Source organism: Chiloscyllium plagiosum, unplaced genomic scaffold (assembly GCF_037043375.1).
Source record: "Chiloscyllium plagiosum isolate Xiang-an unplaced genomic scaffold, Cpla_swu_hap1 HiC_scaffold_15, whole genome shotgun sequence".
Classification (NCBI taxonomy): Eukaryota; Metazoa; Chordata; class Chondrichthyes; order Orectolobiformes; family Hemiscylliidae; genus Chiloscyllium; species Chiloscyllium plagiosum.
This window is the reverse complement of record NW_028270153.1, coordinates 62147090-62159327: the sequence shown is the minus strand read 5'-3', so window position 1 is coordinate 62159327 and position 12238 is coordinate 62147090. Positions and strand designations below refer to the sequence as shown.

At 41.6% G+C, this 12238-nt stretch overlaps 1 protein-coding gene across 1 annotated transcript in view; it reads left to right on the top strand.

Moving 5' to 3' along the window:
* Window positions 1-11946, top strand: part of LOC122560003 (tumor necrosis factor receptor superfamily member 5-like) — a 31970-nt gene extending 20024 nt beyond the window's left edge. Inside the window, exons 2-9 of the mRNA XM_043710154.2 lie at window positions 870-954; window positions 3459-3584; window positions 5094-5243; window positions 5971-6064; window positions 7173-7228; window positions 9005-9115; window positions 9960-9997; window positions 11076-11946. Coding sequence (XP_043566089.1) covers window positions 870-954; window positions 3459-3584; window positions 5094-5243; window positions 5971-6064; window positions 7173-7228; window positions 9005-9115; window positions 9960-9997; window positions 11076-11198 — 783 coding nt within the window. The 3' untranslated portion in view covers window positions 11199-11946. The remainder of the gene's footprint in view (window positions 1-869; window positions 955-3458; window positions 3585-5093; window positions 5244-5970; window positions 6065-7172; window positions 7229-9004; window positions 9116-9959; window positions 9998-11075) is intronic.
* The last annotated feature ends 292 nt before the right edge of the window (window positions 11947-12238 follow it).

Sequence of the window (12238 nt, the reverse complement as noted above, 5' to 3'; positions counted from 1 at the left end):
TCAATTAATTTCACTATTGGGGGTGTTGACCTAAGCAGGGTTTTTTGGGAGGGGGGGTTTGGAATGGGCGGGGTCTTTCTGTTACACCTGCTGGAAGGTGACCCACTGCCAACCTTGTGACAGGCCAGACCCACATTCAACTGTGTTGCCACCTTGACCAGGAGATCTCCATTAACAACCAGGTCTCACTAGGGAGAGGGAAGGGAGGGAAGTTTGTGTGAATTAAGAAGAATGGTTACAGGCAAAAGTACAGATTATCAGGGCAGGAGGAGGAGAAGCTGCAGTTGGGAATGTTCTGGAAAGAACGGGAACATGATAGCCTGCAAAGATTTCATTCCAACTCATGTCAATCGTAGTTGGCACCTTTAGAGTTAGAGTGTTGTGCTGCATGGAAACAACTTGCCCATGCTGACCAGACGTTCTAGATAAATCTAATCCATTTGCCAGCATTTGGCCCAGGAGCCTCTAAACTCTTTCTACTCATGTCCCCGTCTGGTTTCGTTTAAAATATTGTAATTGTACCAACCTCCACCACCTCCTCTAAAACATCACGCACTGTAATTAGATACAATTTGGCACCAAGCCAATGAAAGAGTCATTAGGATAGAGTTTCTAGGGGAATTTTAAAGCAGGAGAGAGAGGTTGAGAAATGTTTTGGGAGATTAGAGAGACATGTGGTTTCCATTCCCATAAATTGTACCCAGGCGATCTGCTGAATTCATGAGTGTGTCTTTCTTTTCCTGCCAATTTAAGATATTTCGGAATTGAAATGTGGCAAGGCATTGAGTTTGCCCACGGGAAAATAGCCTGGGTTTCTGAGCGTTTGACTGATCAGTGGTTTTCATTCTGTGACTGTGCTTCTTTCTCAGGGTTGTCAGCTCGTGTCAGGCGACATCTGCAACACCAGGTCCCAGTATTGGAAGTTGGACAAGTGTTGCTCAAAGTGTCCACCTGGTGAGTAACTACATTATAACAGCAATGTCTCAGCTAACGCAATGTGAAAACACATGGAGGCCATTAGTCCCTCGAACATAACACGTCATTCAATTAGATCATAGCTTAGCCGCTCTGCACCTAAACTTCATCTACATGCTCTGGTTCCATCGACCTTTCCAGCCTTGCCTATCAAAGTTCTGAAATTTTCAATGGATTTCCAGCCTCAACACTCTTGTGTGCAAGTGAATTCCAGATATCCATTAAGCTTTGGGTAAAGGTGTGCCTCCTGATATCACTCCTAAATGGCCTTGTTTCAATCTTGGGGTTTGCCCCCATGTTCTGGACTTCCCTCCAACATAGTTCCTTTCCATTTACTCTATCAAATAGTTCAATAATCTCAAACATTAATATTAGCTCATCCCTTTCTCTTCGATATTCAAAGGAGAAAGAAGTATAAGATTCATCTGTACAACTTGTACTCAGAGTTTCTGCTGTTTAGTCCTGGTTTCATGGTGTTGACTCAGCACTGCTCCCTCTCCAGCATATCCTGCCTGAATACAGTTTCCAATTGTGGGATGGGAGGAATGGCATTCTGGAAGAGTCCAAATCAGAACAGTGCTGCGGTTTAGACTGTGACTTTTCACATCTTGCCCATGTTGAAGAGACACAACTCTTTTATCTGTTGGCCTATGAGAGTCTGAGCAAAAATATAATACACGCAGGAGCACAGAATTCTGCACCAGTAACCTGGACCCCAGGACATTTCAGTCACTCCACCTGGGCAGTAGACTGATTTGGAGAGGCTGCAAATGGTTTGCTGGGTGGGAAGTGAATAAGGGGCATTGTGCTGAGGTTGGGGAAGTGTAGAGGAAGCTTTATTCAATACTTATCTGAAGTAGGCATTTCTCAATAATCTTCTGGATGCCTTAATCATCTCTCATTTTATTCCAAGCAGTGACAAGTCTCAATGTGGTGAATGTATGCCACTGTTGACTCATCAGTGACAACATTGTCACCTCTGAGTGAGAAGGTTGTGGGTTCAAGGCCAACTGCAGAAAGTCAAGAATAAAATCTGGGCTGACACTCACTGCATTACTGAGGGAGTCCTGTATTGACAGGCCAGCTTCCAAAGGGCAGAGGTCTTGTCAAAGCCAATTGGTCTCTCAGCTGAATGTAAAAGATACTGTGCCACTATTTTGCAGCAATAGTGTCTTGGCCAACATTTATTCTTCAAATAAAATGGCCAAAGGAAGAGACAACCTGGTCGTTATCTCAGTGCAGTTTGAAGGACACCACGGTGTATAAACAACCTACTGTTTTTCCTAAATTAAAGTACTTCAACAACATTTCATCAGCTGAAGACTGCTCTGGGTTGATCCCAGGTCATGATTGGTTCTTGTTCCTCCTCCTTCAAATACAACATTTACATAAAATGAACATAACACACTATAAATTTTTAAATTTGAGAAGTGAATGGTGCTGAGAATAAACTGAAATATGACCGTATCTCTGCTCTTTCCTGAAGGCATTGCTTTGACTGTTTTCATGGTTTGTGATTCATTTTTGTCAGTTATTCTATTATATTTAGTTATTTAGACTTTCCTTCTGCAGTCCCTTCACTTTGGTTCGATATGAAACACCCATGATTAAATAAGCCCCAATTTCCTCCAGCCCAACAGCCATTCTGCAACGCAACAGCATGAGTTACCCAATGAGGACAGATACATTCCAACCCTTGGTGCAGTTGACAAGCACAATGGGACTCCCTCAGGGGCTTCATGTCATCAGTCTTAGCTGGGGCTTCTGGAAAAGGAGAAACACTGATAGAGTTAACAGCTGGGGAGACTGAGAAGAGGAGGGAATGTTGGCATTTGAAGAATTTCCTCCTCGGTGATGGCTGACCAAGGAGCATGAATGGAAGTTGCCATTCTGTCCAGCCTAACTTCATCTTACTACATCACCCTTACTGCTTCACATCAATAGCCACGTTTCAGCTGCATGCCTGTGCAATGGGTGTTCATGGGTAAATTCTGTCCCCAGCTTTCACTCTCCAGTATTGGTAAATCTACCTTCACCTGGGGTTCACCAAGACCAGACAGAACATCTGCTCACAGACGTCAGGTGACAGACTGTCAGCTGAACGGTGGGGAGATTTAATCATGTTTATGTAGATAAGGAGTATGCACTGTGGTACAATTACCCACAGAGCTAGCGGGGGAGTCCATAGGATTGATAATATGGCTGGACCTTTCAGAGGTCTGAACCTAGCAGCCACCTGTTCATGGGGTGACACGAAACAAAATATGGCAGATGTCAGAAATCTGAAATAAAATAGAAAGGGATAGAAAGTTTCAGGAAACCCAGTAGCATCTGTGGAGAGAGAAAGAGTTAATATTTCGGGATTATGCCTTTAATCTGCATTGTTTGTCCAGTGACTAATTCAAAGACTGAAAATGAAAGATTTCTTTGTAAAGCTGAGTGTATTTGCTCTGTTAAGTGTGCAGAATGTTTGTTCTTTGCAGGCACTTACATGAGCAGTGAATGTACAGAGGCTAAGGACTCAGAATGCCAACATTGTGGCTCCGGCCGTTATCAATCAGCGTGGAATACACTGGATCATTGCCAACTGCACAAAAGCTGTAACCCAAGTAAGTATTAATTATTACCTGGTGTCGCACTGATTAAGATCCAGATCCAGATCCAGATTCAGAAGAACATGAGCTGCACCACTTCTGACTTATTGATCTAATACTGCTGCAAATTTACACTCTCACTCCCCCCCCCCCCCCCCCCCCCCGCCGAATGTCTCTAAGAGCATCCATCATTAATCACCTGCCGGGGCTTTAATATCCTATGCTAGTGCCCAGTCTTCAGGTGTGGACCTGGCATCTGAGTGTCACCAAGCCATTTGACCACCAGGGCATTATAACCAAGTTGGCACCACCTATATTTGAAAAGTACTTGGCCAGTCATTTCAGAGAGAAGGTTATTTTTACCATTTTTGTGGTGTGGTTTGAAACTTTTATTCTGGTTTGATTTATTATTGTCACATGTACCTAGGTCACAGAGTCATCATCATGCCGACCAGATATCCCAACGCAATTCTACTCCCACCTGCCAGCACCCGGCCCTTATCCCTCCAAATCCTTGCTATTCATATACCCATCCAGATGCCTTTTAAATGTTGCAATTGTACTTGCTTCCACCACTTCCTCTGGCAGCTCATTCCATGCATGTACCACCCTCTGTGTGAAAAGGTTGCCCCTTAGGTCCCTTTTATATCTTTCCCCTGTCACCCTAAACCTATGCCCTCTAGTTCTGGTCTCACCCACCCCAGGGAAAAGACCTTGTCTGTTTACCCTAACCATGCCCCTCAGGATTTTATAAACCTCTATAAGTACAGTGAAAAGTTCTGTTTTGCATGGGAAATGGGTAGATCATACCATACAAAGTGCATAAGGGTAATAGAACAGAGCGAGGAATACAACGTTACAGTGCACAAAGAGCAAGACCAACTGAAAACACATCTGCGAACATTTCACCAAAATGGTGGCCCTTTAGTAACCTATTAATAAATGAACTAGTCTCAAAGCTCCTCCACAATCACATAATTTGGTTATATTATTATTTGAGTGGTGATGGTTGTGTTGTGGTATTTATATCACTGTTGTGTCTGTTTAAGGTAGATTAAAATTTAAATTAAATTTAAACTAAATTTGGAATTGAAAGTAGTCTTAGTAATGATGACCATGAACCTATCATTGCCTGTTGTAAAAAGGCATTTTGTTCACTCAATTCCTTTCGAGAAGGAAATCTGCCATCCTTACTTGGTCTCCAGTGTGGTTGACACTTAACTGCTGTTGGGGCAGGAGAAAGTGAGGACTGCAGATGCTGGAGATCAGAGTCGAGAGTGTGGTGCTGGAAAAGCACAGCAGGTCAGGCAGCATCCGAAGAGCAGGAAATTTGACATTTCGGGCATAAGCCCTTCTCAGGGCAATTAGGAATTGGCAACAAATGTTGCCTCTGCCCGCAATGCCCATATCTCATGATTTTTTAAAAATATGGTGTTTTATGAAGACATGTTCATCATCTGAATGTAATGCATTGCCATTGCTGCTCCTTTAATTCTCTCTCTCTCTCTCTCTCTCCTGGTTTAGATGGAGGATTTGTGGTGGAAAAGCCTGGTACCACTACCTCAGACACCATCTGTCAGTGCCAGTTAGGAATGTACTGCATCAATACGGATTGTGAGATTTGTGAAGAAAACAAGGTGTGTGGACCTGGATATGGAGTCATTTACAAAGAAGGTAAACCTACAGCATTTCTGGGTCATGGCAGAAAGAAAAATCAGGAATAGTGGGAACTTGCTCAGAATTACTGAAGTAACTAACTCTTGTGTTGTGATTTTGTGAACATAGAGACATTAACCATGGGAAGAGGCCATTAGCCCAGTTTATTTTATGTAAACTTTAGCTCATCCAACTCGCTGCTTGCTATCTGTATCCTAACTCACACAAAGTCCCATTCACTTGTTGTCACTGTGGTCACTGACTTGCATGGACTTTTGATCCACTAATTCACTAAATTCTGATTCTTGTGTTCAAATCCCTCTGTGATTTCAGCCCTGTTTACCTCTGTAATATCCTGCAGCTCCACAACACTATGAGAGTGCTGCTGCATCCCCCCAACTTGGGCTTTGTATGCATACCCTGCTCTTTACACCCAACCATAGGTACCTAGGCCTCAAGTTCTGGAACATCCATTTTTAACCTATCCACCATGTTAAACCACTCCTCGAATTTAATATTTTTATTTTAGTTCCTCCTTCATGGGCTCAGTGTCAATCTTTTTTCATATTAAATTTTGGGTGGTTTTTACTACATTAAGATGGCATATTCAATGCTAATTGATGAAACACAGAGGGAGCTGAAGTGGTGACACAATTGGATGGTATATAAAAAAATTGCAAGGAAAAGGTTCCAGCCAAATTATATAATTTTAAATAATGCTGTACTTTTGTTTTTTTGTTATCAGATCGGGGACTTTCAAGGCCAGTGTGTGAAAGATGTGAGCCTGGATATTTTTCAAATGTGTCCTCTAATATGGAGCCTTGCAGAAAATGGAGCGAGTAAGTTGGGATACAATCTCCCATCAAATTATAAAGATAGCTATTGGAATAGATGTTGCTAGGTCTAGTGACACTGAGATTCTGGATTAGTGGTGCTGGAAGAGCACAGCAGTTCAGGCAGCATCTGCTCCTCGAATGCTGCCTGAACTGCTGTGCTTTTCCAGCACCGCTCTACTCCAGAATCTGGTTTCCAGCATCTGCAGTCATTGTTTTTACCTAGTGACACTGAGAACAAAATCTCCTGGTCCATGCTGTGTTTACAATCTTAGCCTTCATATGAGTTGGGAGAACATTGATTCCATTTAGGACCACTGATCAAAAGCAATGATTTAAAAATCTCAAATAATTTTGCTGTGATGAGGGAGTTAAAAAGAGCAGACAGATCAAATTTGATGAGTGAGAGCATACGTTTTCAAGGAATAGGTGTTAGTGGAGAAGTAAGTACTAGAGGAATCAGTTTTGGTAGAATGGGGAGATGCAAGGGGTGATTTTAGTGGGAGAATTAGGCATGAGGGTTTAAATTGAAGAGAAGAGGTATTGGAAAGGTAGGTTTCACTGGGAGATTGTCAATTGGGGAGCAAGATTTAGTGGGTGAGTTTAGGTTACTAGAGAGTTTAGATACGATTTCTCCATGGGAGAGTTTGTGTATAGGAAGGGCTGGTTTCATTGGGTTATACTTCCCTATCCATTCTTGAGTGTTCTATTTCCCATCCTGCTGTCTACATTATCCTGGAAGCATTAGCTTTCTGAGTGCTGCTCCTTCATCAGGTGGTTGAGGAGCATAAGACCTGATGAAGGAGTAGCGCTTTGAGAGCTAGTGATTCCAAATAAACCTGTTGGACTATTACCCTGGTGTTGTGTGATTTTTAACTTTGTCCACCCCAGTCCAACACCAGCACCGCCACATCATACATTATCCTGCAGCAACAGCACCACCTGATGGTCAAGTGTGGCAATGCACTCCCTGCAATGAGGAGCTGCCTTTATTGATTGGCCCAACTGATGTTCTCTGCCCAGTTGTGCAAAGTTAGGAGTTTTCTCTGTGGAGTGCAACTGTAGTGGGAAGAAAAATAATAACTATGTTTTCTATTTTTCTCCTTTGTTTTAGTTGTGGGTCACTCCAAATGCTGGAAAATGGAACTGCAACAAAGGACATGAAATGTGGTGAGTCTACTGAAGACAGATTATTTCCTAAATCTTCTTGGAAAGCAAGCAATGATTACAAATGATCAAGACACATTATGTGTAACTTTAACTTTGGAACAGTGGAAATTGCCTGAAGAAAGTCAATGAAAATAAAAATTAGGAGAGATATATCATGGACAGCTGATCAAGAGTCCCTTTTCTCCCCCTCTTGCCAAAGTTACAATTACTCATATTCTCACAGTCTACAACATTCTTTGTGAGAAATCAAACACGTTAATCTCCTTATTTAAGAACATCCCTTGCATTTTACCTAGAGATACATAGAGTCATATTGCATGGAAATAGACCTTTTGGTCCAACTCCTCCATATCAACCAACACTAAATTAGGCCCACTTACCTGCATTTGGCCCATATTCCTCTAAGCCCTTCCTATTGTGTTCCTGTCCAAATGTCTTTTAAATGTTGTAACTGCACCTACATTTACAACACCTCTCAGGCAGTTCATTCCCTATAAGAACCAATGTTTGTATAAAAAGTTACCCCCCAAGTCCCTTTTAAATCTTTCTCCTTTCACCTTAAAAGTATGCCCCCTAGTTTTATAAACCAAAAGCCTGGCTTGTTGCAGTCTAACTACTGCCCCTTTATTTGCCATGTTTTCTAGTGAACGTTTTGCCATCTGAGGTACTTGGGGTGGGTGAACATTAATTAAACAAGGCTTGATCTTGAAAGTGTTGGTCATAATGTTCTCACCTTGTTACACTGAGAAGTTAGGGATGTGACATGGGAGCCTCTATCGCACCCTGTCTGATCATCCTGTACCATCCCCCCACCACTGCTAAACTCCCATGAATGGTCTCTGTTTCATGCTGCTGAGGAATGTTACGTGCTGTTTCTGTGGTTTCCTGTGTTCTTTCAAAACTTTCTGCACTTTAGATCTTACTAAAATTCAAAACTAGTTATCTTCTTACTACCTTTCATAAATGCAGAATGTTGGAACCCTAGAACAGAGTGGCGAAGAAACAAAAAGGGAACGTATTTGACTTTTTTTGTCTTGTTCCTCAATCCTCACCATCTTCCTGCTGTAACATTAATTGGGAGCATATTGAGCCCCACATTTGTGAATTTGATTGATGCAAAAATCTGTCTCTGAACAGATTCTGAAAACAGGGGCACTCTGTCCTTCTGCTGCGAGGTTTAATGGACTTAGGTTAGATCTGGACCCAATTGAAATCTGATCAAACCTCAGACATCACACGCTAAATTACTGGGTAGGTGTTCATTAAGTGGTGTCAGTTGGTGACACTGGCTAAGAACATTGGAGGCACCTGATACAAACTGATGTCTTGGTCAGTGAGTGAACTTTTCACCTGTTATTCCCCTCCTAATGAATCTAGTGATCTTGTACCAGGGTACATTTTTTCTTTAGTTGCTAGGTTCAGCTGTGTGAGTCAACGGCACAATACGATCAACCATGAGTGGGCTGAAAGAGCTGAATGAACTACCCAAGTCCTGTATTCCGATATCCATCTCCTCTGTATGAGTCAGAATTGTTCTTCTCTTAAGGCTGAATTGCAGTCATTACATAGTGAGCAGCCTTGCCTGATTCCAAACAAGCTGCTCATCCATAATGAGAGAGAAGGAGTGGAGTAAAACAAAGATGCAGCATTCTCACTCACATGACTCTGTTACAACGATGTTAGGTTGCTGGAAGAATTTGGTTTCTCCTGCAAGAAATAAAGACTGGCAGTGGGGTGGTAGATCTTGTTAACTTCTGTCTTTCTGGTACTTTTCAGGTATTTTAGAACCTCCATCAAAAGTGGGATTAATCACGGTGATCGTCTTCCTAAGTGTACTCCTCGCTATTATCATCTTGCTTTCCTTTATATGCATTGGAAGTAATAAGGGTAAGTAGTTTAAACATTTCATTTTGTGCATTTTCACACTTCTTAAAATTAATTTTGTGCTTGCCAGAGTGAGAGATGTTTGTATTGAGAAAAGAGACATTCAATGTTTAATACCAAACAGTCCCAGAGTTCAAGTGCAGGGCAGATACAGAGAAAAGTTCCCTTCACACTGTCCCCTTTCAGGGCAGGTACAGAATGGGGTTAGATGCAGAGTAAAGTTCTCTTTCCATCTCTGGCAAGCAATCTTGGGGCAGATTCTATTAGTTAAGGGTCAAACCTCTATCTATGTTTATCCAATAGTGCCTTGATCCAACCTTAGAAAACCATCTGCTATCACCTGAGTGGGACAATGTTTAGTTTCTATACAGTACTCACCATCCTATAGTTTTTCCAGGCATTAATATAGTTATTATTAGTACTGAGGAATCCTGTTTTTGAATGAAGCTTTAAGTCAGAGCTCCATCTAACTCATTAGCTGAACATGAGCCATTCCATTGGTGTTGTATGAAGGGTAGAATGGAATGCTATTCAGGTCTTGACCTATATTTCTCTTTCAGGTAAGACCAACTTCATACATATTAGTCAGTTATTATTCCTGGGATTGTGCTGTGTTCTCTGAAGTGCAATGGGATGTCCTAAGGACAGGGTAAGGGGTTATACAATGGCAGATGTCATTCTTATGCACTGTAGATGATGTCAGCTAGGAGTTGTGTGAGGACAGTACAAGGTCATTGCACCATTTTAAACAGCATCATTTGATACAGACCTCCTCTCAGTTTGGACTGGGTGCCAGGTGCTGGGTACAGTCCCATAGGTGATCACATTCTGTTTTTCTCTCTTTCAGAACATCGGACTAAAATAAGGGACATCATTAACAGGCTGGTAAGTTTGGTTTTGTACACAATGTTAGTTGCTGTAGTCGTCATGACTTGGAGATGCCGGTGTTGGACTGGGGTGTACAAAGTTAAAAATCAAAACACCAGGTTATAGACCGACAGGTTTAATTGGAAGCACTAGCTTTCGGAGCATCGCTCCTTCATCAGGTGATAGTGGAGGGCTCAATCCTAACACAGAATTTATAGCAAAAGTTTACAGTGTGATGTAACTGAAATTATACATTGAAAAATTGATTGTTAAGTCTTTCATCTGTTTGAATAGCATGATAGTTTCACTTATTTCATGTGTAAATAACAAAACCTTTTTTTAAAAGTTGCATTCTCAGGTTAGCTGTTAACAATGGATGATAGCTAGACAATATGTTGAAGGTGTTAGCCCCCTGTGTTCTCTGTCTATGCCATGATGTTTAGATTGATTCTAATCTAAAAAGTGAGATAACAGTTTTACATGAATGCATGCAGTTTTTGAGCACTGTAAATTTTTGCTATAAATTCTATGTGTTAGGATCCACTATCACCTGATGAAGGAGCGACGCTCCGAAAGCTAGTGTGCTTCCAATTAAAGCTGTTGGACTATAACCTGGTGTTGTGTGATTTTTAACTTAGTTGCTGTAGTTTGTTTACCTAGTGCCATATTCCAAACAAGGCTATATTGGAATTGGGGTAGGGATCACCGAGTGATCGGGTGAGCATCACTGAGAATGATCATCTGAGGAGCCACAGAGCATGATTGGCTGAGGGATCACCAAGATTAATTAGCTAAAGGATTGCTAAATGGGATTGGGTGGAAGGACTCATTGAGAGTGATTATGTGAGGGATCACCAAGCTTGACCAGAAGTCGGATCACTGAGATTGATAATTGGTGGCCTGAATCTCCCTCTGTGCGCTGATTGCTTGTCAGGTGGAGAGCAGGTAACTCCAGACCAAGTTTCGAATCTTGGACCTTCCTTTTGCCAATGTTACAAAGTGACAATTATTCTTTCTAAAATAATATAATTGGGTTTTGTGTTTTTCTTTTCATTGAAAGATAACCTGTTTTTGTGTTGTTTTTTTTTAACTGAAGTGTCCTGGCAATATGAGGAAGCCAGTCCAGGAACATGTGAAGACTGAGAATGGAAGGATATTAGCCACAGCAGGAGATGAGGACAACAGCCCTGAGGATGGGACTGAGCTGCTCCCTGTGTAAAGTGCTGCTATAAGGACTGTTCAAACAAGCACCAATGTAAGGAGGCAGTGGACATTGTGATGATGCTGATGGCTTTGTGTTTTTTGTGGGGTTTCTTCGAGTTCAGCATCACTCTTGGCATGGTCAAAGACCAGAATGGGCATCCAGCTATGGACCTACTAATCCCAGCATCAAAGATTTCTGCATGGAACAACTGACACAGGCAAGGTGCCTCAAAACCCTCTTCGGTGCAGTATCCTACGACAATATATTATAATCCGCCAACTCAGTGACAGAGCATGGACAGAGCAGCTTCAGCTAAAGTACCTTTTCTGATTTGATATAAAGATGAAATGTTTTCTGATCCAGAGCTCTTATAGTCAGATTGCTGCTTCCTTCTCAGAGCAGCAAAGTTGCATTCTGTTCCATCCCTCCCGTTAATCTCCAATCATGGGTCTCTGTCCTGAACTGTCTGAAAGCCGATCATTTTTCCTACACATCAGTGCCTGTAAATGCTAAATTCCCAACACTGTGCTCAGTCTGTGTAAATTTTCTTTGTAATTTGTTTGGAATTATGGACAGTTTCTGACCCTTAGTTTTTTCTACACTAGAGGCCCCATATTAAGGCCATTGTCCCTTGTGTATAACTCCAAAGATGCCCTTGTATCTCTCCCTGATGGTTCTTATGAAACAATGTATATTTTTATAAATGTACAGGTGTGATTTAAGCATGATGACTTTGTAAAAATGAATAAAATGAATAACTGACTATCATTTAATGAAGTCAAGTTATTTCCTTGAATGCAAGCCAGTGTTTGTAATGAGGGAGGGTCACTGACAGCAATTGATCCAACTGATTGCAATATTGAGGGCCGAAGGACCTGTACTGAGCTGTTATGTTCTGTGAGTGTCTTCACTATTCATCTGTTCTAAGCTTTAGTGATTGTTTTTATAACCTTAGCTCTTCTCGTCTTTCTGTCTTGCCCCTGAGTTTTGTTAATATTCGGTTCCATAAAATAACATATCTTTACATTTAAGTAGTGCCTTTCACAAGCTTAGGA